The sequence below is a fragment of the Salvelinus alpinus genome, chromosome 28 (genome assembly GCF_045679555.1).
Source record: "Salvelinus alpinus chromosome 28, SLU_Salpinus.1, whole genome shotgun sequence".
In the NCBI taxonomy this organism is placed as follows: Eukaryota; Metazoa; Chordata; class Actinopteri; order Salmoniformes; family Salmonidae; genus Salvelinus; species Salvelinus alpinus.
Genome location: NC_092113.1, coordinates 27,971,071 through 27,995,122, shown reverse-complemented (window position 1 = coordinate 27,995,122; position 24,052 = coordinate 27,971,071). Strand labels below are relative to the sequence as shown.

Below are 24,052 nucleotides of genomic sequence, written 5' to 3'. Positions count from 1 at the left end.
TACATTTTGCTGTCTTTCTGTTCCACTTGGTAGACATGTCTTTGTTGTGCTTGAACGAGCCCCACCTTGCACTCACCCTGCCTCATTACACAGGGATATGATCACATCAGGGCAGGAGGAGGAGAGTATGCTCACTAAGTATGGCTTCTACCATACAGAGCTTCTCTACACTGCAGGAAAACATACACAGTTATGGATGTAATGGACAGTGAACCAACTAGAGAATCAGGCTGGAGGACTGTTCACTCGAAGAGAAAAATGACCTGTCAAAATGTCTGTTAAAATCTCCTTCTCAACAGAAATCTAAACTATGCAGAATCACGACGGTGCAGTCAGACTCATTTAAACTGTCATTAATTTGGTTGGGAATGGAGCTCCACATCAAGTCACATCAGAGGAGGGAGGGGCTGGGATGTATCTATGGTGGTGACCCAGGCCACAGTGTGCGTGGCAGTGGCAGTGTTTCCACTAGTTACCACAGCTACAGTTGAAGTCGGAAGTTTACATACACCTTAGCCAAATACATTTAAACTCAGTTTTTCACAATTCCTGACATTTAATTCTAGTAAAAGTCCCTGTCTTAGGTCAGTTAGGATCACCACTTTATTTTAAGAATGTGAAATGTCAGAATAATAGTAGAGAGATTGCATGCCCTGACCTGAGATATCTCTGTTTTCTTTATTATTTGGTTAGGTCAGGGTGTGACTAGGGTGGGTACGTTAGTTTTTGTATTGTCTAGGGTTTTTTGTAAGTCTAGGGTTTTTGTAGGTCTAGGTATTTGTATGTCTCTGGTGGCCTGATATGGTTCCCAATCAGAGGCAGCTGTTTATCGTTGTCTCTGATTGGGGATCATATTTAGGTAGACATTTTCCTTTTGGTGTTCGTGGGTTCTTGTTCTATATTTAGTTGCCTGTCTGCACTACTTATATTAGCTTCACGGTTCATTTTGTTATTTTGTTCGTTTGTTCAGTGTTCGTTCTTATAATAAAGAAGATTGTACGCTTACCACGCTGCGCCTTGGTGTCCTCCTTACAACGGCCGTGACAAAAGAACCCACCACAAAAGGACCAAGCAGTGTGTTCAGGAGGAATGGACATGGGAAGAGATTCTAGATGGAGCAGGATCCTGGACGCAGGCGGGGGAGTATTGCCTTCCGAAGGAAGAAATAGAGGCAGCGAAATTGGAACGGCGATATTACGAGGAGAAATACAAATGAGGCAAGCACGAGAGGCAGCCCCAATAATTTTTTTGGGGGGGGTACACAAGGGGATTGGATGAGTCAGGTTGGAGACCTGAGCCAACTCCTCATGCTTACCGTGGGGAGCGTGTAACTGGTCAGAAACCGTGTTATGCAGAGATGCGCACGGTGTCTCCCGTTCGCATTCATAGCCCGGTGCGCTCTATTCCAGCTCTTCGCATTTGCCGGGCTAGAATGGGCATCCAGCCAGAACGGATGGTGCCGGCTCAGCGCTCCTGTACTCCAGTATACCTCCTTGGACCAGGATATCCTGCGCCGGCTCTGCGTACTGTGTCTCCGGTGCGTCTGCACAGCCCAGTGCGTCCTGTGCTAGCGCCCCGCACTTGCCGGGCTCAAGTGAGCATCCAGCCAGGACGCATTGTGCCAGCTCTACGCTCCAGATCTCCAGTGCACTTCCACAGTCCAGTACGGCCTGTGCTTCTTACCCGCACTCGCCCTGAGGTGCGTGTCCCCAGCCCGGGACCACCAGTGCAGGCACCACGCATCAGACCTCCAGTGCGCCTCCACAGTCCAGTACGTCTTGTGCCTCCTCAACGCACTCGCCCTGAGGTGCGTGTCCTCAGCCCGGTACCACCAGTTCCGGCACCACGCATCAGGCTTCCAGTGCGCTTCCACAGTCCAGAGCTTCCGGCAACAGCTCCCAGTCCAGAGCTTCCGGCGACAGTTCCCAGTCCAGAGCTCCCGGCGACAGTACCCAGTCCAGAGCTTCCGGCGACAGTACCCAGTCCAGAGCTTCCGGCGACAGTTCCCAGTCCAGAGCTTCCGGCGACGTTTCACAGTCCGGAACCTCCAACGACGGGCCACAGTCCGGAACCTCCAAAGACGGGCCACAGTCCGGAACCTCCAACGATGGGCCACAGTTCGGAACCTCCTGCGACGGGCCACAGTTCGGAACCTCCAACGACGGGCCACAGTCCGGAACCTCCAACGACGGGCCACAGTCCGGAACCTCCAACGACGGTCCCCAGTCCGGAGCCTCCAGCGGCGATTCCCAGTCAGGAGCCTCCAGCGGCGATGCCCAGTCCGGAGCCTCCAGCGGTGATCTCCAGTCCGGAGCCTCCAGCGACGATCTCCAGTCCGGAGCCTCCAGCGACAATCCCTAGTCCGGAGCCTCCAGCGACGATCCCCAGTCCCGGAGCCTCTGGCGACAGTCCCCAGTCCGGAGCCTCCGGCGACGGTCCCCAGTCCGGGGTCTCCGGCGACGGTCCCCAGTCCGGGGTCTCCGGCGACGGTTCCCAGTCCGGGGCCTCCGGCGGCGTTCCGCAACCCAGAGCCTCCGGCGATGATCCGCGGTCCGGGTCTACAAAGGCGGAGGAATCAGCGTAAAGAGGGGGGGGGCTGCGTCCAGAACCGGAGCCGCCACCGAGGGTAGATGCCCACCCGGACCCTCCCCTATAGGTTCAGGTTTGCGGCCGGGAGTCCGCACCTTTGGGGGGGGGGGGGGGGGGTTTTGGTACTGTCACGCCCTGACCTGAGATATCTCTGTTATCTTTATATTTTGGTTAGGTCAGGGTGTGACTAGGGTGGGTACGTTAGTTGTTGTATTGTCTAGGTTTTTTTTGTAAGTGTAGGGTTTTTCTAGGTCTAGGTATTTGTATGTCTATGGTGGCCTGATATGGTTCCCAATCAGAGGCAGCTGTTTATCGTTGTCTCTGATTGGGGATCATATTTAGGTAGACATTTTCCTTTTGGACAAGATAATTATTTATTTCAGCTTTTCTTTCTTTCATCACATTCCCAGTGGGTCAGAAGTTTACATACACTCAATTAGTATTTGGTAGCATTGCCTTTAAAATGTTTAACTCCGGTAAAACATTTCGGGTAGCCTTCCACAAGCTTCCCACAATAAGTTGGGTGAATTTTGGCCCATTCCTCCTGATAGAGCCGGAGTAACTGAGTCAGGTTTGTAAGCCTCCTTGCTCGCACACACTTTTTCAGTTCTGCCCACAAATATTCTATAGGATTTAGGTCAGGGCTTTGTGATGGCCACTCCAATACCTTGACTTTGTTGTCCTTAAGCCATTTTGCAACAACTTTGGAAGTATGCTTGGGGTCATTGTCCATTTGGAAGACCCATTTGCGACCAAGCTTTAACTTCCTGACTGATGTCTTGAGATGTTGCTTCAATATATCCACATAATTTTTCCTCCTCATGATGCCATTTATTTTGTGAAGTGCACCAGTCCCTCCTGCAGCAAAGCACCCCGACAACATGAGGCTGCCACCCCTGTGCTTCACAGTTGGGATGATGTTCGTCGGGCTTGCAAGCCTCCCTCTTTTTCCTCTATACATAATGATGGTCATTATGGCCAAACAGTTATATTTTTGTTTCATCAGACCAGAGGACATTACTCCAAAAAGTACGATCTTTGTCCCCAAGTGCAGTTGCAAACAGCAGTCTGACTTTTTTATGCCGGTTTTGGAGCAGTAGCTTCTTCCTTGCTGAGCGGCCTTTCAGGGTTATGTCGATATAGGACTCGTTTTACTGTGGATATAGATACTTTTGTACCTGTTTCCTCCAGCATCTTCACAAGGTCCTTTGCTATTGTTCTGGGATTGATTTGCACATTTCGCACCAAAATACGTTAATCTCTAGAAGACAGAACGCATCTCCTTCCTGAGCGGTATGATGGCTGTGTGGTCCCGTGGTGTTTATACTTGCATACTATTGTTTGTACAGATGAACGTGGTACCTTCAGGCGTTTTGGAAATTGCTCCCAAGGATGAACCAGACTTGTGGAGGTCTCCAATTATTTTTCTGAGATCTTGTCAAATGTCTTTTCATTTCCCCATGATGTCAAGCAAAGAGGCACTGAGTTTGAAGGTAGGCCTAGAAATACATCCACAGGTACACCTCCAATTGACTCAAATGATGTCAATTAGCCTATCAGAAGCTTCTAAAACCATGACATAATTTTCTGGAATTTTCCAAGCTGTTTAACTTATCTGGGATATGTGGGACGGTAGCGTCGCACTTGGCCAAAAGGTAGAAAAAATGTAGCGCGCCAAAATCAAATATATTACTATAAACATCTATCTTTCATGAAATCACACATGAAAGACACCAAATTAAAACTACACATGTTGTGAATCCAGCCAACATGTCTGATTTCAAAAAGGATTTACGGCGAAAGCACACCAAACGATTATGTTAGCTCAGTACATAGCCACAGAAAAACACAGCCATTTTCCCAGCAAAAGATAGTAGTCACAAAAAGCAGAAATAGAGATAAAATGAATCACTAACCTTTGATGATCTTCATCAGATGACACTCATAGGACATCATGTTACACAATACATTTATGTTTTGTTCGATAATGTGCATATTTATATCCACAAATCTCAGTTTACATTGGCGCCATGTTCAGAAATGCCTCCAAAATATCCGGAGAAATTGCAGAGAGCCACGTCAAATAACAAAAATACTCATCATAAACTTTGATGAAAGAGACATGTTTTACATATATTTAAAGATACACTTGTTCTTAACCTGTTGGGGATGGGGGCGCTGTTTAGACTATTTATGCTAACTTGGCTAATTTTTGAAACGGCTTCCCACAAAATCCTTGATCGTACAATATGCATATTATTATTATTATTGGATAGAAAACAGTCTATAGTTTCTATAGGAGTTGAAATTTTGTCTCTAAGTGGAACAGAGCCCATTCTACAGCAATTTCCCTGACATGGAGTCAGATTTGAGAAATGTTGGCCACTCTTCTGAACTCAGTTAAAAGGGCACTGTCGTTGCTATGACTATACGGACACTTCTTACGTCTTCCCCTGGATGCCTTTACGTGATGACGATTCCAACGGGCTCGATTGCACGTTCACAGGACCTACAAATGAAAAAACTCTGAAGCTAGTCATTCTTTGGGAGCTGCGTCATGAGCCTAGAGGACACCGGCGCGCACCTGTTCCAAGCGTTAGTTTAGCCTGTTATATTTCTCCGGTCATCTTTTCACTCGTTATAGGAGTTAAAAACATCATAAGGTAGTTAATTTAAAGCGTTTTATAGCAATTTATATCCGTTTAGTGCGATTTTGGGACATTTATTTTTGCAACGATGTGAAAAGTTGGGCACGCTTTTCAGTTCATCCCGAACGCAGTTGACATTTCCACATGGCAAGAGGACAGCTTTCCACCAAAAGATGATTTCTCCCAAGAAAGGATCCTTTGCCCAAGATACTGATGGAAGAACAGCTCAAGGTAGGACATTTTTATTATGATAAATCGTGTTTCTGTCGAAACATTTTAGTGGCTTCGGACGCCATGTTTTTTGACGTAGCATCGCTTGGCGCAAGCTGTATTGAAAAGTAAGGATAATTTAAAAAATGTAATTCCGCGATTGTATTAAGAATTAAATTGTCTATCAATCCCTGTCCACCCTATATTTTTTAGTCACGTTTATGAGTATTTATGTATAAGAGTAGATCACTGTCTAAGTGGCGCACAGACTTTTTCTGACCAGCTGAGCTACATTCCACATTGTCTAACCATGATTTTGGTGGCTAAATATAAACATTTTCGATCAAACTCTATATGGATTGTGTAATATGATGTTACAGGAGTGTCATCTGAAGAATTCTGAGAAGGTTAGTGAAAAAATTAATATATTTTGGCGATGTTTACTTTTATCGCTCACTTTGGCTAGAATCAATGCTGGGCTGCTATGTGCTATGTGCTATGCTAATATAACGATTTATTGTGTTTTCGCTGTAAGACACTTAGAAAATCTGAAATATTGTCTGTATTCACAGGATCTGTGTCTTTCGATTCGTGTATGCTGTGTATTTTTACGAAATGTTTGATGATTAGTAAGTAGGTAAACACGTTGCTCTAAGTAGTTTGTCTATTCCATTTGTGACGGTGGGTGCAATTGTAACCGATGCCATCTACCTGAAATATGCACTTTTTTCTAACAAAACCTATCCCATACCATAAATATGTTATCAGACTGTCATCTGATTAGTTTTTTTCTTGGTTAGGGGCTATAAATATCTTAGTTTAGCCGAATTGGTGATAGCTACTGGTGTTGGTGGACAAATAAAAGATGGTGGATTATGCTAATGTGTTTTTAGGTGCTAATGTGTACATCTTTACATATTGTGTCTTCCCTGTAAAACATTTAAAAAATCGGACATGTTGACTGGATTCACAAGATCTGCGTCTTTCATTAGCTGTATTGGACTTTAATGTGTGAAAGTTAAATATTTAAAAAAAATATTTTTTTTGAATTTCGCGGCACTGGTTTTTCAGTGGGGGTGGGGGGGGAGTGCCGCTAGCGCCACTCTCATCCTAGACAGGTTAATGCAACCGCTGTGTCAGATTTCAAAAAAACTTTACGTAAAAAGCACACCATGCAATAATCTGAGTCGGCGCTCAAACATAACAACATTTCTCCACCATGTTGGAGTCATCAGAAATTACATCATAAATATTCCCTTACCTTTGATCATCTTCATCAGAATGCACTCCCAGGAATCCTAGTTGTTTTGTTCGATAATGTCCATTACTTATGTCTAATTAGCTACTTTTGCTAGCATGTTTAGTGCACATGTCCAAACGCTCGCGCAAATGCAGGCGAACTCGGACGAAAACTTAAAAAAGTTATATAACAGGTCGAATAAACTGGTCAAATGTCTGTAGAAGTTATGGAACGCAAGGCGATATCATGAGGAAAGCGTGTGACCAGGAACTGGCAATCTGTCAGACCACTGACTCATTCCCCTCCCATCCGGCCCCACAACACAGCATAAGCTTCATTCCACGTTCTACAGACTGTTGACATCTAGTGGAAGGCGTAGGAAATGCAAACAGATCCATATCTTACAGGGAATTGAATCGGCGATGAGTTGAGCATTGACCAGTCTCAGAATTCTCACTTCCTGTTTGGATTTTGTCTCAGGTTTTTGCCTGCCATATGAGTTCTGTTATACTCACAGACATCATTCAAACAGTTTTAGAAACTTCAGAGTGTTTTATATCCAATAGTAATAATAATATGCATATATTAGCATCTGGGACAGAGTAGGAGGCAGTTCACTATGGGCACGCAATTCATCCAAAAGTGAAAATGCTGCCCCCTATCATAAAGAAGTTAAAGGCACAGTCAACTTAGTGTATGTAAACTTCTGACCCACTGGAATTGTGAAACAGTGAATTATAAGTGAAATAATCTGTCTGTAAACAATTGTTGGAAAAATTACTTGTGTCATGCACAAAGTAGATGTCCTAACCGACTTGCCAAAACTAATGTTTGTTAACAAGAAATGTGTGGAGTGGTTGAAAAACAAGTTTTAATGAGTCCAACCTAAGTGTATGTAAACTTCCGACTTCAACTGTATATCATAAAAATGTATGAAAACAAAATGTGCTTTTTGGTCTTAATGTAAGGTTAGGGTTAGGCATAAATTAAGGCTAGGGCTAAGGTTAGGGTCAAGGTTAGGGTCAAGGTTAGGGTCGAGGTTAGGGTCAAGGCTAGGGTTAAGGCTAGGGTTAGGGTTAATGTTAGGGTTAAGGCTAGGGTTAAGGTTAGGGTTAAGGCTAGGGTTAAGGTTTGGGCTATGGTTAAGGTTATGGCTAGGGTTAAGGTTAGGGATAAGGCTAGGGTTAAGGCTAGGGCTAAGGCTAGGGTTAAGGCTAAGGCTAGGGTTAAGGATAGGGTTAAGGTTTGGGTTAAGGCTAGGGTTAAGGTTTGGGTTAAGGCTAGGGTTAAGGCTAGGGTTAGGGTTAAGGCTTGGGTTAAGGCTAGAGTTAGGGTTAGGTTTAAGGTAAGGGTTAAGGCTTGGGTTAAGGCTAGGGTTAAGGCTAGGGTTAAGGTTAGGGTTAAGGCTTGGGTTAAGGGTTAGGGTTAAGATTTAGGGTTAAGGGTTGGGTTACGTTTAAGGCTTGGGTTAAGGTTAGGGTTAAGTTTAAGGGTTTGGTGTAACCCTATCTCCCTCGTGATGCTACACAACAGCACACCACACTACACTCGTAAAGCCTCTGCTTTCATGAGCGGAGTGAAAAGCGATAATGCTGTCGGGCATAAAAGCTTCAGCCTCGTAGACTCGCACCCTCAGCCAACCTATCCTTGTGGAACAAACATCCTCTCCCTTTCTTCACAGCTCTCAAAATAGCATGGATGGAGAGATAATGTGCCCACTCCACAGTCATATGAAAGCTAAGCAGGAAACAGGCAGCTAGATGCCGGTGTTTATCAGTATTTATGTCTGTTACTCGGTGAAGGTACAACATGTCTAAAATGATTTGAGCTGGTTTATGTTTCAGCGTGCAGAGGCCCTATCTGGGGATCTGTGTCTGTCACAGACAGAGAGAAGCAGTCTGAATCAGATGAGATAGCTATAGTTGGAGCTATAAAAGAGCCTGAGAAACAGACCTCAGACACTGTAACTTATCAATAAAACTACTCCCTCAGACTCCAACCAATGTCATGTGAAGAGTGTATCAGTTCCTGTAGTCTAGACTCTGAGTACGGGATTCAGAGCATTTGGTTCTGATTCTATCTAAATAGTTTAGATGATGTATGCTTAGTAGGCTTGGCTAGAAACCTAAATCCCTTTGCATCTTATGTGGTCGTGTTTTCCAAAAGCACTGTCCTATGGGTTTTGAGGGTTTCTTGTTTATGGTTTCAACTACCAATAAATGTTGGAGATGGAGATCTGGAGTCACTAGATTTCACTGTGGGATGTATCTAATGCTAACAACATGGATTATCAATGTCAGAGTCCATAAATACAATACACCAATGACTGGTGGTATTTTAATCCATATTGAACCAATCACATAGCAGGTAAAATGGACAGAGGGAGGGTGGTATATCCACTTCTGAAATTCAGAATTGTTCAGGCTTGTCAACTTTTATGGTGATATTAAAAAATACAAGATGATGTCTCAAATTCAAACCATTTTGATGGCAAAGTGAAGGCTACATACACTCCCTATAATTTACATAGATAAACTTCCTAAAGCAGAATCGTATATGTTGACACTGAGGTGAACTGAGGTGAAGTGTCTGATTAGCCATTCACATGGTCCCCCTCGACCCCTTGACCTCTCATTCCCATGACAATGATGCTATGGGTAGCCATCGCTAGGTGACAGGGATGTGGAAACGGGTTCAGTTCCCTCTCAGGAGACCTACAGAGGGCTCAATCAATAGTGGCCCCTCTTTAAACACAAATGCTCTGGAGCAGGTTTTCCCAAACCTCGGTCCTGGGGCCCCCCTGGGTGCACGTTTAGCTTTTTCCCTAGCACTACACAGCTGATTCAAATAATCAAAGCTGGATGAGTTTGTTATCTTCTTGTCAATATGGGGGCACTGTTTTCACTTTGTAAAAATTCGTTCCCAAATTAAACTGCCTCGTACTCAATTCTTGCGCGTACAATATGCATATTATTATTACTATTGGATAGAAAACACTCTCTAGTTTCTAAAACCATTTGAATTATATCTGTGAGTAAAACAGAACTCAAGTTGCAGCTAACTTCCTGTCAGGAAGTGAGAAATCTGAAATCGGGCACTCTGTTCCAGGGTCAGTTTATTAATTTGCATGTAATCTATGAGTCGACATGCACTGCATACGATTTCCCCTAGATGTCAGTAAGCAGTGAGAATTGGAATGGAGTGTCTGGGTAGTTCTGAGGCCGTATAAAGGCTCTTGGAACGTGGGGTGCACTCTTTTCAACGTTCGTCATGACGCAAGACAGACCTCAGGATGGCATTCTGAAAAGCTCTCGTTATAGGCCTTAGATATATTCCGGCTCTGATTTTATTCGATATAGGTGTTAAAAACATCATAATGTAGTTATTTTAAACCGAGTTATATCAGTTTATATCAGTATATTGCGATTTTCGGAATTTTCTTTGTGCTGCGTTATGAAGAGTTGGACACGTCTGGGCCACATAGCTAATGTTTGCTGCTAATTCATAAGTTGAAGACGACAATCTACAACCGAGCAACGATGATTCTGGACAAAGGACAACTTGCACAAGATTCTGATGGAAGCTCATCAAAAAGTAAGAACTATTTATGATGTTAATTCGTTGTTCTGTTGAAAAATGTTACACTACTATTCCGCCATTAATTTCGGTGCAGTCTCGATTTAACGCACGCTGTATGTCGTAGTAACGTTAATTTTAAAAATCTAACACAGCGGTTGCATTAAGAACTAATGTATCTTTCATTTGCTGTCCAACCTGTATTTTTTAGTCAAGTTTATGATTAGTTATTGATTAGATTAGGTGCCTCTCCCAAGATTTCTCCCGACATTTTGTTGGCAGCTTGGCTACTATTCTCATTGTATAACCACGATTTGTGCCGCTAAATATCCACATTTTCGAACAAACAATATATGTATTGTGTAATATGATGTTATAGGACTGTCATCTGATGAAGTTTTGAGAAGGTTAGTGAAAATTTTTATATCTTTTGCTGGTTTATTCGTTATCGCTAACGTGCATGAATCAATGCTGCTGTGTGGTTGGCTATTGTAGTAAGCTAATATAATGCTAAATTGTGTTTTCGCTGTAAAACACTTAAAGAATCTGAAATATTGGCTGGATTCACAAGATCTTTGTCTTTCATTTGCTGTACGCTGTGTATTTTTCATAAATGTTTTATGATGAGTATTTAGGTAATTCACGTTGCTCTCTGTAGTTATTCTAGTTGCTTTGGTGAGAGTTGTGATGGTGGCTGCAATGTAAAACTATGATTTATACCTGAAATATGCACATTTTTCGAACAAAACATATGCTATACAATAAATATGTTATCAGACTGTCATCTGATGAAGTTGTTTCTTGGTTAGTGACTATTTATATCTTTATTTGGTCGAATTTGTGATAGCTACCTATGCAGAAAAAAAATGGTGGAAAAAGGTTGTGTCTTTTGCTATGGTGGTTAGCTAATAGAAATACATATTGTGTCTTCCCTGTAAAACATTTTAAAATCAGAAATGATGGCTGGATTCACAAGATGTGTATCTTCCATTTGGTGTCTTGGACTTGTGATTTCATGAACATTTTATTATATGATATCCCTGTGGCTTTAGGCTAGGCTATGCTAGTCAGCTTTTTTGATGGATCCGGGTTTGGGTTTGTGACTCGTTAGAGGTTATTTGAATCAGCTGTGTAGTGCTAGGGGAAAAAACTAAACGTGCACCCAGGGGCAGGGGGGGGGGGGGGGGGCAAGACCGAGTTTGGGAAACCCTGCTCTGGAGGAGGGTTGAGTAACTAGTAATTAGCAGAAAGGCCCATCAGAGTGTGGTTCCTCTACATACACAGGAAGGCAGTCATCAGGGTGTAAAGTGACTGTGAGCCTCCCGACAGTACAGACCAAGTCTAACCTCCATGTAATAGATTTTCAATACACTTTAGCTATGTTTACAGGAGTATATTTTGTGATATAGAACATCTAGTTCATTTAGAAGATTGCTTTTTCTGGTCACAACCTATGCCTCGAGTACAAAAGCATTTACTCTCCTTGAGGGAGATTGAAAGAAAACACAGTCAAGGTTAGCATTCCAGAGGACATATCCAGCTGTTGGGGTGTAATGTGTACGGGCTTTCAGAGTTCTTCATCTGTTGACGTCTATGTGCATAATCCATTAAACACTTTCGATTTATTGACCAGTCCTCAACAGACAGCAGGAAAGAGTCTTCACGTTCCTACATTTCCTTATCTGCTGGGCTAGCCGCTAGACATGTGTTTCCTTGGCGAGCAGAGAACAGAGAAGGGAGGGTACTATGGAATGTGGCTGGGAGTACTTGAGGAACATTCTAATGAGGGCTGAAGAAGAATGGAGAATGGTGTAGGGGGTCTGGGTAGTGATGATGGTCTCACTGGGGGCTGATGGGGGATTCTCCTGGGGACTAAAAGAGAGGCCATAGATCTGAACTTACTTCCATGGTTAAAGAGAATGCCTCCATATGACCTCTCTTTCTCCCTCTCTCTCTTTCCATTTTTCCCCCTCTCTCTCTCTCTCTCTCACTCTCAATTATATTAAATTCAAGGGGCTTTATTGGCATTCGAAACATATGTTAACATTGCCAAAGCAAAAGAAATTAACAAAAATTAACAGTAAACATTACACTCACACAAGTTCCTAAAGAATAAAGACATTTCAAATGTCATATTATGTCTATATACAGTGTTGTAATGACGTGCAAATAATTACAGTACAAAAGGGAAAATAAATAAGCATAAATATGGGTTGTATTTACAATGGTGTTAGTTCTTCACTGGTTGCCCTTTTCTTGTAGCAACAGGTTACAAATCTTGCTGCTGTGATGGCACACTGTCGTATTTCACTCAGTAGATATGGGAGTTTATCAAAATTTGATAAAACATTTGTTTTCAAATTCTTTGTGGGTCTGTGCAATCAGAGAGAAATATGGAGAAATATGGCTTTGTTATGGAAGGTTTGGGAATCGCTTCCTTTTAGGTGATTGTAGAATTTAACGGCTCTTTTCTTGATTTTGATAATTAGCAGGTATCGGCCTAATTCTGCTCTGCATGCATTATTTGGTGTTTTACGTTGTACACAAAGTGTTTGTCCCATTTTGTGAATTCTTGGTTGGTGAGCAGACCCCAGACCTCACAACCATAAAAGGTTTTCTCTCTCTCTCTGTCTCTCTCTGGTGCTAATGAAACCAAACAGTGCAGGCCCCAGATAACGTCTCCCTCCGCCTGACAATCACCTCTGACATTGCACTAATGGGGAATTTAGTGATGTTAATATAAGCAGTCAATAGAGTGGCCCGGGGGACTAGCACAAAGCCAACCACACACTTCTGATCTCGCCGGGTATATCATCAATACGTCAAAAATATATCATCCTATTTATAACCTGAACCCCCCCCCGGCCCGCACATACACTATATACAGGCACCAACACACAGACGTACATAGACAGAAAGACGACACAGACACACACACTTTTATAAAAGACATACAAACTTGCACTTGAAGGCAATCGCCGACAAGCATGCCACCCTATAGCCCATTGCACACTCATATGCATTACATGTCTAGAGACATTAGTGTTCATAATTCCCCTTTTAATTCATATGAGCAAAAAGAACAAAGCCATAAAGGAGCAGCCAGGACAGATGCCTCATGGGACTGAATTAAAATAAAGAAACCTAAGAAGATGCTACAGCAGATATATGGCCTGGTGTTACAGAACACTTACGGTTTCAGAGAGGAGGGTGTGGGATCTAGCTGCTACCATGAGCTGAGCTCACCTGCCCTCTTTCTTTCTCTCACTCTCATTTGCTCCCCCCCTCCCTCCCCCATCTACGAGGGCAGAGTGTTTATTTGGATTGCGCTAGAGGAGAATATTATCACTTTGATGGTTGCCAAGGAAAATAAATCCCCTCCTTAATTTGTGAACATTTTATATGTCATTCAGAGTCTTAAATGTTCCTGTTCTGCTCCCCCCTATTGGAGCTGCAAAACAATTAGGCCTAATTACATGTAGTGTGAGAATGATGTGATAACGGAAAGTGTTGCACCCCTGCAAAGTACAGATCTAGAATCTTAATTTCAGCCAGTTTGCTACAGCAGGAAAATAATCTTGCAGCAACAGGAAATATGAATTACTATTTGGATTATAATTAAATTACATTTTTGTAAGGGTTGATACATTTTTCGAAAGGGAAAAGCAAGTCTGAAATGTCAAACTTTTGTGGAAATTACAAACTTCAGAAGCCTTTTTAAACCTCAAATACACAAGTTGTAAATGCCGTGCATTGCAGCAAAAGTATCCTGCAAACTAAGATCCTACATCTGTAGAGCAGTCAAAGGTAGTTATCTTGATTGCTGTGTGTTACTATTATGAGTGTGTGCATTCACCATAGTTCCTCTCAGTCTCAGACTCAACCCTGTGGTTTCTAGGGTCATTGATGAGCTGTGGTTGCTGCCCTGTTGATTAATGTCTAGAGGAAACATTAGAGCTGACATTCCACTCCTTGTACTCCGTGTCATATGGAGTGGGAAGGAGTGGAATGTCAGCACAAACAGACTGTTACCCAGGTTATTATAGCTGAGCTGAGAGCATTCTGCTGGCTGTATACATCCAACTGAGGCTGATGTGAACTCTCTGTGGAAGAGAGCTGCCTATTTCACATAACCTTTTTGTTAGTGAAAACAGAAGTGTGGATGGACAACAAAATGGAATAATGATGTCAGGTTTGTGTAAGATGAGTCTAGCTTTTGAACATTTGTTGAGAATGTAAAAGGTTGCACTGTCATTGTTCTCTGTAGAAATGGTAACTATAGACCGTGACACCAGTGAGCCATAATGGACATTGGGGTATGATTACAGAGAGAGAACTGGGAAGTATGCACAGTTGTGTTACTCTGTAGTTCTGGAACCTTTGTCTGGGCCTTTTATTATGTCAAGGCCAGTGTGTGTATGTGTGTGTGTGTGTGTTTGTGTGTCCTCTGTAACTCACCGCTTTAGTGCACTGCACGTCTTTTCCCAGCAGCCAGTTGAGCTCCAGGTTGCCCTCTCCCTGATAGCAGGACTGCAGGCGCTCCTTGATGCGGGCGTTGATGTCCTTGATGGTGAATATGCAGAGCGCTGAGTCATCTGGCGGCCGGTGGTACTGCTTCTGGCCCTTGGAGAATATGGTGAAGAGCACGTCATCCGTGGCGCTGATGTTGAGCGAGGCGGCCAGCACACGGCCCGGCTTGGCCAGGTAGGCGGCCTGCAGGAGACGATACTCCACACCGTTCCTCACGCAGCCCACGGGTAAGGAGACGTACGAGTGGAACTTGTGGTCGTCCTTGCAGAGGCGGACGATGCGCGAGGTGTAGAAGAGGTCGTTGGAGGATCCACCTGATGACATGCTGTTCTCCGGCGTCTCGGGCTGGACGGTCAGGAAGTAGACGAAGGAGCCGCTGGCGAAGCCATACACGTAGTAGATGTCGAAGTGGGACACCAGCGCCAGCGTGTCTGACGGGATCTTTATCAGAGACGAGACGAAGTCTGTGTGAAGCTCGTAGTCTAGCATGGCCGAGGACTCTGGGTCGCGGGGGAGCTTACGACTAGAGATGGTGGGGAAGTAGTCCTGTTTACCGTCTACGGCCGTCCCGATGAAAAGAGTCCCATCCTGGCCCTTGGAGGAGGGCACGATGACCCCGTACATGGTGCCTGTCTGGTTGACGCTGGAGAGGTAGTGCTCTTTCTTATGGGACGGCTCCACTAGGATGAAGAGATCATCCAGACGCAGCAGTTTGCAGACTCCCTGGTAGAGACTACCGCAGGCCAGCAGACGATTCTGACTGTAGTCTATGAGAAGCAGTTTGTTGACGTTGTTAGTGGAGGTCAGGGGTTCAGAGCAGGGCTGGACGATGAGGGGCGGGTAGCATGCCTTGTTATCGTCCTCAGGGCCTGTGTCGTGGGACACCATGAGGGTCAGGTTACCCGAGAGCTTGTAGACGCGGTTGACCGCTCCGATGTAGAGCGCCCCCGTTGTCTGGTGGACCGTCAAGTGGTTGAAGGCCCACTCCCGGCGCTCCGGGTGGAAGCTGGTGAAGGTGGTGAAGGTGATCTGGCCTTGGCACACGGTGGCAGCAACAGCTAACAGCCACAGGCCCAGCATGGCCAGCACAGCGCCCCCTCTAGGGCCCGCTGGGAAAGTCCTGCCGTTGCGTCGTGTTACCCGCCGCGACCGCCGGCCCTCCATACCTCTAGGGACGCTGCAGCAAGGCAACAGCAGAGTAAACAGGAGGAGGAATGTGAGGGAAGGAAGCTAGGCTACCTTCCACTTTGTCTTCTCAAAGGCTAGGTTCGCGCTTGTATCTTTACCAGGGTCTTCACATGTTTCTGAAAGAAAGACAGAAAGAGAAAGGGGGTGAATAAACGAGAGTTAGCACATTGTGACTCACACTCAGTCAAAGGGGAAGCAGATAAAAGCTAATGGAAAAGTCTGTTTATTCAGTAACTGCTGCTTGATAAGGGGAGGAGTTCACCCTCACCAAGGCGACAATGAGTTAGGGAACAGTGGAATTGAAGCTGACAGAAGACAATGGAAGGAAAAACCTTTATCGCCACATTCCAGAGGAGTTGCTGGACGGGATAGGTCTGATAGGACAATGAAGGAAAGTGAGCAGGTTACGGTTAACGGAAATTAGAATGACCTGAGTCATAGTTATGCTGCCTGCCTCAGAGGGGCCTTAGAGACACTGGGTTTCTAAGAACAACACAAACCAATGGACTGCCCTGGGTGCCACATTTCACACATCTCCCCTGCCCATGCGCTGCTATGAGAAACACCCTTCAGGCTAGTGGTCTATAATCAATATAGCCACTTATTTAATTCTACAACGACTAATTCTAGATGCCATGGGTAAAAATAAAAACTTTTAAAATAAGAGGCTATTTAAACAGACATTTAAACAGAGATCTTACGGTCCAAAATATACCAGCTAGAGAAAGACTTACAAGGGTAAAGCACAGCTAAACACCAAAGTAATGATTAATAAATATATTGGGGCTCATATTATTTTTTCCTTAGGAGGCATTAGCATTGCCATCTCATTTCAGTTATACCCCTCTACCCCCCTCCGGTTGGCTGGCAACCTTCCCTATCTGTGCTCCTTATTTTTCTAGTCTAAATGTGAAAACATCCATAAAGGGAAGTCTGCTATTTATTTAACCATGCTTTGCAATCTGGCCCCTCCTTCATGTTATACATCAAGAGAGAGAGACAGAGCGAGAGAGAGAATGTCTATATTCTTTTAAAACTTTTGTGAGTGCAATGTTTAGAGTTAATTTCTAATTGTTTATTTCCCTTTTGTTTATTGTCTATTCGACTTGCTTTGGCAATATAAACACATTTCCCATGCCAATAAAGCCCTCTAAATTTAAATTAAAATGTTTATTTAGAGAGACACACTGAGGGGAGAGAGAGAGAAAGACCCTCTTCACAGTTTTTCCCTAGGAGTTAATTATCTTGTCCATGGTAGAGGGGAGGTCTGGATCTTATTACTGGAACAAAGTGAGAACAAATTGGGAGCCAGATCCACTGCTTGCACCCCTCCTTCCCTACCTTCATCCCTCTCTGCTCTTCAAGTGTTCTGTCTGTCCCCCCCCCACCCCCACCCCCTCCTTCCCTCCCCTTTTTCTCTCCTTCCCTACCTTTTTCTCCCCTTCCCTATCTCACACCTCACCCTCCCTCTCAATTCAATTCAATTCAAGGGGCTTTATTGGCATGGGAAACATATGTTAACATTGCCAAAGCAAGTGAGGTATAAAATATACAAAAGTTAAATAAACAATAAAAATGAACATTAAACATTCCACTCACAGAAGTTCCGAAAGAATAAAGACATTACAAATGTCATATTATGTATATATACAGTGTTGCAACGATGTACAAATGGTTAAAGTACAAAAGGGAAAATAAATAAGCATAAATATGGGTTGTATTTACAATGGTGTTTGTATCTCCCGGGTGGCGCAGTGGTCTAGGGCACTGCATCGCAGTGCTAGCTGCGCCACCAGAGTCTCTGGGTTCGCGCCCAGGCTCTGTCGCAGCCGGCCGCAACCGGGAGATCCGTGGGGCGACGCACAATTGGCATAGCGTCGTCCGGGTTAGGGAGGGTTTGGCCGGTAGGGAGGGTTTGGCCGGTAGGGATATCCTTGTCTCAGTATGTAAAAAATGTAATAAAATGTATGCACTCTACTGTAAGTCGCTCTGGATAAGAGCGTCTGCTAAATGTAAATGTTCTTCACTGGTTGGCCTTCTCTTGTAGCAACAGGTCACAAATCTTGCTGCTGTGATGGCACACTGTGGTATTTCACCCAGTAGATATGGAAGTTGATCAAAATTGGGTTTGTCTTTGTGGATCTGTGTAATCTGAGGGAAATATGTGTCTCTAATATGGTCATACATTTGGCAGGAGGTTAGGAAGTGCAGCTCAGCTTCCACCTCATTTTGTGGGCAGTGTGCACATAGCCTGTCTTCTCTTGAGAGCCAGGTCTGCCTACAGCGGCCTTTCTCAATAGCAAGGCTATGCTCACTGAGTCTGTACATAGTCAAAGCTTTCCTTAGGTTTGGGTCAGTCACAGTGGTCAGTTATTCTGCCACTGGGTACTCTCTGTTTAGGCCCAAATAGCATTCTAGTTTGCTCCGTTTTTTTGTTACTTCTTTCCAATGTATCAAGTAATTATCTTTTTGTTTTCTCATGATTTGGTTGGGTCTAATTGTGTTGCTGTCCTGGGGCTCTGTGGGGTGTGTTTGTGTTTGCGAACAGAGCCCCAGGACCAGCTTGCTTAGGGGACTCTTCTCCAGGTTCATCTCTCTGTAGGTGATGGCTTTGTTATGGAAGGTTTGGGAATCGCTTCCTTTTAGGTGGTTGTAGAATTTAACAGCTCTTTTCTGGATTTTGATAATTAGCGGGTATCGGCCAGTTCTGCTCTGCATGCATTATTTGGTGCATGCAGAGTCTCAATTTGGTGTTTGTCCCATTTTGTGAAATCTTGGTTGCTGAGCGGACCCCAGACCTCACAACCATAAAGGGCATTGGGTTCTATAACTGATTCCAGTATTAGAAGCCTGATCCTAATTGGTATATTGAATTTTATGTTCCTTTTGATGGCATAAAATGCCTTTCTTGCCATGTCTCTCAGATCGTTCACAGCTTTGTGGAAGTTACCTGTGGCGCTGATGTTTAGGCCAAGGTATGTATAGTTTTTTGTGTGCTCTAGGGCAACTGTGTCTAGATGGAATTTGTATTTGTGGTCCTGGCAACTGGACCTTTTTTGGAAAACCATTATAGGTTTGGCAGAATCTGTGCAGAATATCTAGGTGCTGCTGTATGCCCTTCTTGGTTGGTGACAGACCAAAGAGGGTCTCTCTCTCTCTCTGTATCCCCCTCTCTGCCTTTCTCTACCCCTTCCCTGTCTCTCTCTCTCTCTCTCTCTCTCTCTCTCTCCCTCGCTCAGTCCCTCCCTCTTCTCCCTCCCTCTTCTCTGATAATTTAGCTGTTTTACAATCAAATATATATATTTTTTTAATGTAAATGTCATGTTATAGAAGGGTCCAGGACACTTTTTTTGCAATTTGACTTGTTTTTGGGAAACTTACCCCAACCAGCGATTCACTTCCTCATCCTCTTTGCACAATACGGGGTCTCTGAAAGGACATGAATAAAGGCTCCAAAAATACACAAAAACATCCTCTTAGAAACGGAAACGATCAGTAGAGTTGTCACGGCCGTCAACAGAAGTAGACCAAAGCGCAGCGTGGTGAGCGTACCTATTCCTTTATTTATATGACGCCAACAAAAACAATAAACCATCCAAAACAACCGTGAAGCTAAAGGGCTATGTGCCACAAACAAAGTTAACCTCCCACAAGACAGGTGGGAAAAGGGGCTACCTAAGTATGGTTCTCAATAGAAATACATAGAAATACAAATAATAGAACCTAGAACCTAGAATACCCACCCCAAATCACACCCTGACCAAACAAAATAGAGACATAAAAAGGATCTCTAAGGTCAGGGCGTGACAGTCCCCCCCCCCCCCGAAGGTGCGGACTCCGGCCGCAAAACCTGAACCTATAGGGGAGGGTCTGGGTGGGCATCTATGCGCGGTGGCGGCTCAGGTGCGGGACGCAGACCCCGCTCCACCACTGGCTCACCCCACTTTGGTGGCACCTCTGGTGCGGGGACCCTCGTCGCCGACCTCGGACTGGGGACCCTCGTTGCAGGCCCCGGACTGGGCACCCTCGTTGCGGGCCTCGGACTGGGCACCCTCGTTGCGGGCCCCGGACTGGAGACCGTCGCTGGGGGATCCGGACTGGAGACCGTCGCTGGGGGATCCGGACTGGAGGCTGTCGCTGGGGGATCCGGACTGGAGGCCGTCGCTGGAGGCTCCGGACAGGGGACCTTCGCTGGATGCTTCGTGCCATGACTCCTCGCTGGAGGCTTCTTGCCATGGATCATCATTGGAGGCTTCATGCCATGGTTCATCACTGGAGGCTTCTTGCCATGGATCATCACTGGAGGCTTCTTGCCATGGATCATCACTGGAGGCTTCGTGCCATGGATCATCACTGGAGGCTTCGTGCCAAGGATCATCACTGGAGGCTTCGTGCCAAGGATCATCACTGGAGGCTTCTTGCCATGGATCATCACTTGAGGCTTCTTGCTATGGATCATCACTGGAGGCGTCTTGCCTTGGATCACCACTGGAGTGAGGAGACGTATGGGCAGTCTGGTACGTGGAGCTGCCACAGGGCTCACCAGGCTGGGGAGACATACAGGAGGCCTGGTTCTGGCAGCAGGCACAGGACTCACCAGGCTGGGGAGACATACAGGAGGCTTAGTCCTGGGCGCAGGCACAGGACTCACCAGACTGGAGAGACATACAGGAGGCCTTGTCCTTGGCAGAGGCACCGGATACACTGGGCCGTGGAGGCGCACTGGAGGTCTCGAGCTTAGAGCCTGCACAACCCGTCCTGGCTGGGTGGTTATCTTCACCCAGGGCGCTGGCACAGGACGCACTGGGCTGTGCAGACGTACCGGAGACACAGTGCGCAGAGCCGGCGCAGGATATACTGGGCCGAGGAGGCACACTGGAGATCTGGAGAGCAGGGCTGGCACAACCCGTCCTGGCTGGATGCTCACCCTAGCCCGGCAGATGCGGGGAGCTGGGATGTAGCGCACCGGGCTGTGAACACGCACTGGAGACACCGTGCGCTCCACCGCATAACACGGTGTCTGACGAGTACGACGCTCGCCACGGTAAGCACGAGGAGTTGGCTCAGGTCTCCAACCTAACTCAACCAATCTCCTTGTGTGCCCCCCAATCTTTTGGGGGAGGGGCTAACTCTCGGGCTTCCTTGCTAGCCGTGTTCCCTCGTAACGATGCCGTTCCGCCTTTGCTGCCTCCAGCTCCTCCTTGGGATAACGATATTCCCCAGCCTGTCTCCAAGGTCCCTTACCGTCCAGGATTTCCTCCCAAGTCCATAAGTTCCCCTTACCACGCTGCTTGGTCCTTTTGTGGTGGGAGGTTCTGTCACGGCCGTCAACAGAAGTAGACCAAAGCGAAGCGTGGTGAGCGTACATATTCCTTTATTTAGATGACGCCGACAAAAACAATAAACCATCCAAAACAACCGTGAAGCTAAAGGGCTATGTGCCACAAACAAAGTTAACTTCTCTAGGGTAGGGGGCAGCATTCGGAATTTTGGATGAAAAGCATGCCCAAATTAAACGGCCTGCTTCTCGGGCTGAGAGGATATGATATGCATATAACTGGTAGATTTGGATATAAAACACTCTAAAGTTTCCAAAACTGTTAAAATAGTGTCTGTGAGTATAACAGAACTGATTTGGCAGGCGAAAACCTGAGAAGAATCCATTCGGGAAGTAGTTTTGTTTTGTTTTTGTAGTTTTCTATTCAATGCCATTACAGTATCCATTGACTTAGGACTCAAATTGCAGTTCCTATGCCTTCCACTAGATGTCAACAGTCTTTAGAAATTGTTTCAGGCTTATATTCTGAAAAATGAGGAAGGCAGAGCAGTCTGAATGAGTGGACCCTAAAGTGTCACAGAGCTTTTTCATGCGCGCGACCGAGAGAGTGCCTTTCTTGTTTACCTTTCATATTGACGACGTTATTGTCCGGTTGAAATATTATTGATTATTTAGGCTAAAAACAACCTGAGGATTGAATATAAACATCGTTTGACATGTTTCTATGAACTTTACGGATACAATTTGGATTTTTTTGCCTGCCTGTTTTGACTGCGTTTGAGCCTGTGGATTACTGAAGAAAACGCGCAAACAAAACAGAGGTTTTTGGATATAAAGAGACTTTATCGAACAAAAGGAACATTTATTGAGTAAATGATTGTCTGCTGAGTGCAACCATATGAAGATCATCAAAGGTAAGGGATAAATATTATCTCTATTTCTGACTTGTGTAACTCTTCTACTTGGCTGGTTACTGTTTGTAATGATTTGTCTGCTGGGCTATGTTCTCAAATAATCGTAAGGTATGCTTTCGCCGTAAAGCATTTTTTAAATCTGACACCGTGATTCACAAGAAGTTAATCTTTAACCCTATGTAAAATATGTTTTGTTTTCTGAATTTTTATAATGAGTATTTCTGTATTTGGATTTGGCGCCCAGCAGTTTCACTGGCTGTTGAAGAGGTGGGACGCTAACGTCTCACATACCCAAGAGAGGTTAACCTCCCACAAAGACAGGTGGGAAAAAGGGCTACCTAAGTATGGTTCTCAATCGGAGACAACAATAGACAGCTGTCCCTGATTGAGAACCCTACCTGGCCAAAACATAGAAATACAAATAATAGAACTAAAGAACCTAGAATACCCACCCTAAATCACACCCTGACCAAACAAAATAGAGACATAAAAAGGATCTCTAAGGTCAGGGCGTGACAAGAGTGATGCAGGTCCTTAGATGTTGTACGCATGAAATTGCTTCATTCCAAACTTTATCTACAAGGTTATATTCCATTTTGTGCAAATCAAGCTGCTTCGCGTATCTAACTGTTCCATTCTCTGTGTAGCCTGCTGCTAGAATGGACAGAAAGGTATCGCTCGAGTCGCAACAAAATTGAATATAACGTTGTGAGCTTTTTAGTTTCAAAAAGGACGTATTTGGGTTTTTATGGAGCCTTTGTTCATGTTTTTTCAGAGCCCCCGTACTGCACAACAAGGATGCCGAAGTGAATTGCTGGTTGGGTGCAGCTTCTCAAAAAAAAACTAAATCACAAAGAAAAGTATCTGGACCCTTCTATAACATGCCATTTACATCAAACATTTTAACTTGGTTGCAAAAAAGCTAAATACTCCTTTAAGGCCTCTGACTGTTTTACCAGGATCTGAATCTATTAATGATTATTCTTCCACAATGTTACTCCTGTTTTAATCCTTTATTCTCCCGCTGACACCATCACGCCCTGCAGGGATTAATTATTGGCCCCAGAACATTCATTCCTAAATGAATAAGGACACCATTAGACATGCACAGCTCACACTCCTCTCCCTCTCTTTAATACCACAACCAGCACACTGCTGTGTGCTTTCACCTCTTTTACCAGTATTATTCCATCAGGACCGAACAACACCATTCAGTGAGGGACTAACAAGTGGAAACAATGGCAGCAGTAGCAGCAGTAGCAGTAGCAAAAATAGCAGTAGTAGCAGCAGTAGCAGAAGTAGCAGTAGTAGCAGCAGTAGCAGAAGTAGCAGCAGCAGAAGTAGCAGAAGTAGAAGCAGCAGTAGCAGAAGTAGCAGTAGTAGCAGCAGTAGCAGAAGTAGCAGCAGCAGAAGTAGCAGTAGTAGCAGCAGTAGCAGAAGTAGCAGCAGCAGAAGTAGCAGAAGTAGCAGCAGCAGTAGCAGAAGTAGCAGTAGTAGCAGCAGTAGCAGAAGTAGCAGCAGCAGAAGTAGCAGAAGTAGCAGCAGCAGTAGCAGAAGTAGCAGTAGTAGCAGCAGTAGAAGAACCAGCAGCAGCAAACGTAGCAGTAGTAGCAGTATCAGCAGAAGTAGCAGTAGTAGCAGCAGTAGCAGTAACAGCAGCAGTAGAAGTAGCAGTAGTAGCAGTATCAGCAGAAGTAGCAGTAGTAGCAGCAGTAGCAGTAGCAGCAGCAGTAGAAGTAGCAGTAGCAGAAGTAACAGCAGTAGCAGTAGCAGAAGTAGCAAAAGTTGCAGCAGCAGCAGTAGCAACAGAAGTAGCAGAAGTAGCAGTATCAGCAGAAGTAGCAGTAGCAGCAGAAGTAGACGTAGCAGTAGCAGAAGT

The 24,052-nt window shown here is 44.9% G+C and overlaps 1 protein-coding gene across 2 annotated transcripts in view; it reads right to left on the bottom strand.

Moving 5' to 3' along the window:
* LOC139557594 (plexin-A2-like) overlaps positions 1-24,052 on the bottom strand; it is a 449,982-nt gene that overhangs the window by 361,688 nt on the left and 64,242 nt on the right. For both annotated transcript variants that reach the window (XM_071372601.1, XM_071372600.1), the window contains exon 2: positions 14,722-16,097. In XM_071372601.1, the coding sequence (XP_071228702.1) occupies positions 14,722-15,957 (1,236 nt within the window). In that variant the 5' untranslated portion in view covers positions 15,958-16,097. The remainder of the gene's footprint in view (positions 1-14,721; positions 16,098-24,052) is intronic.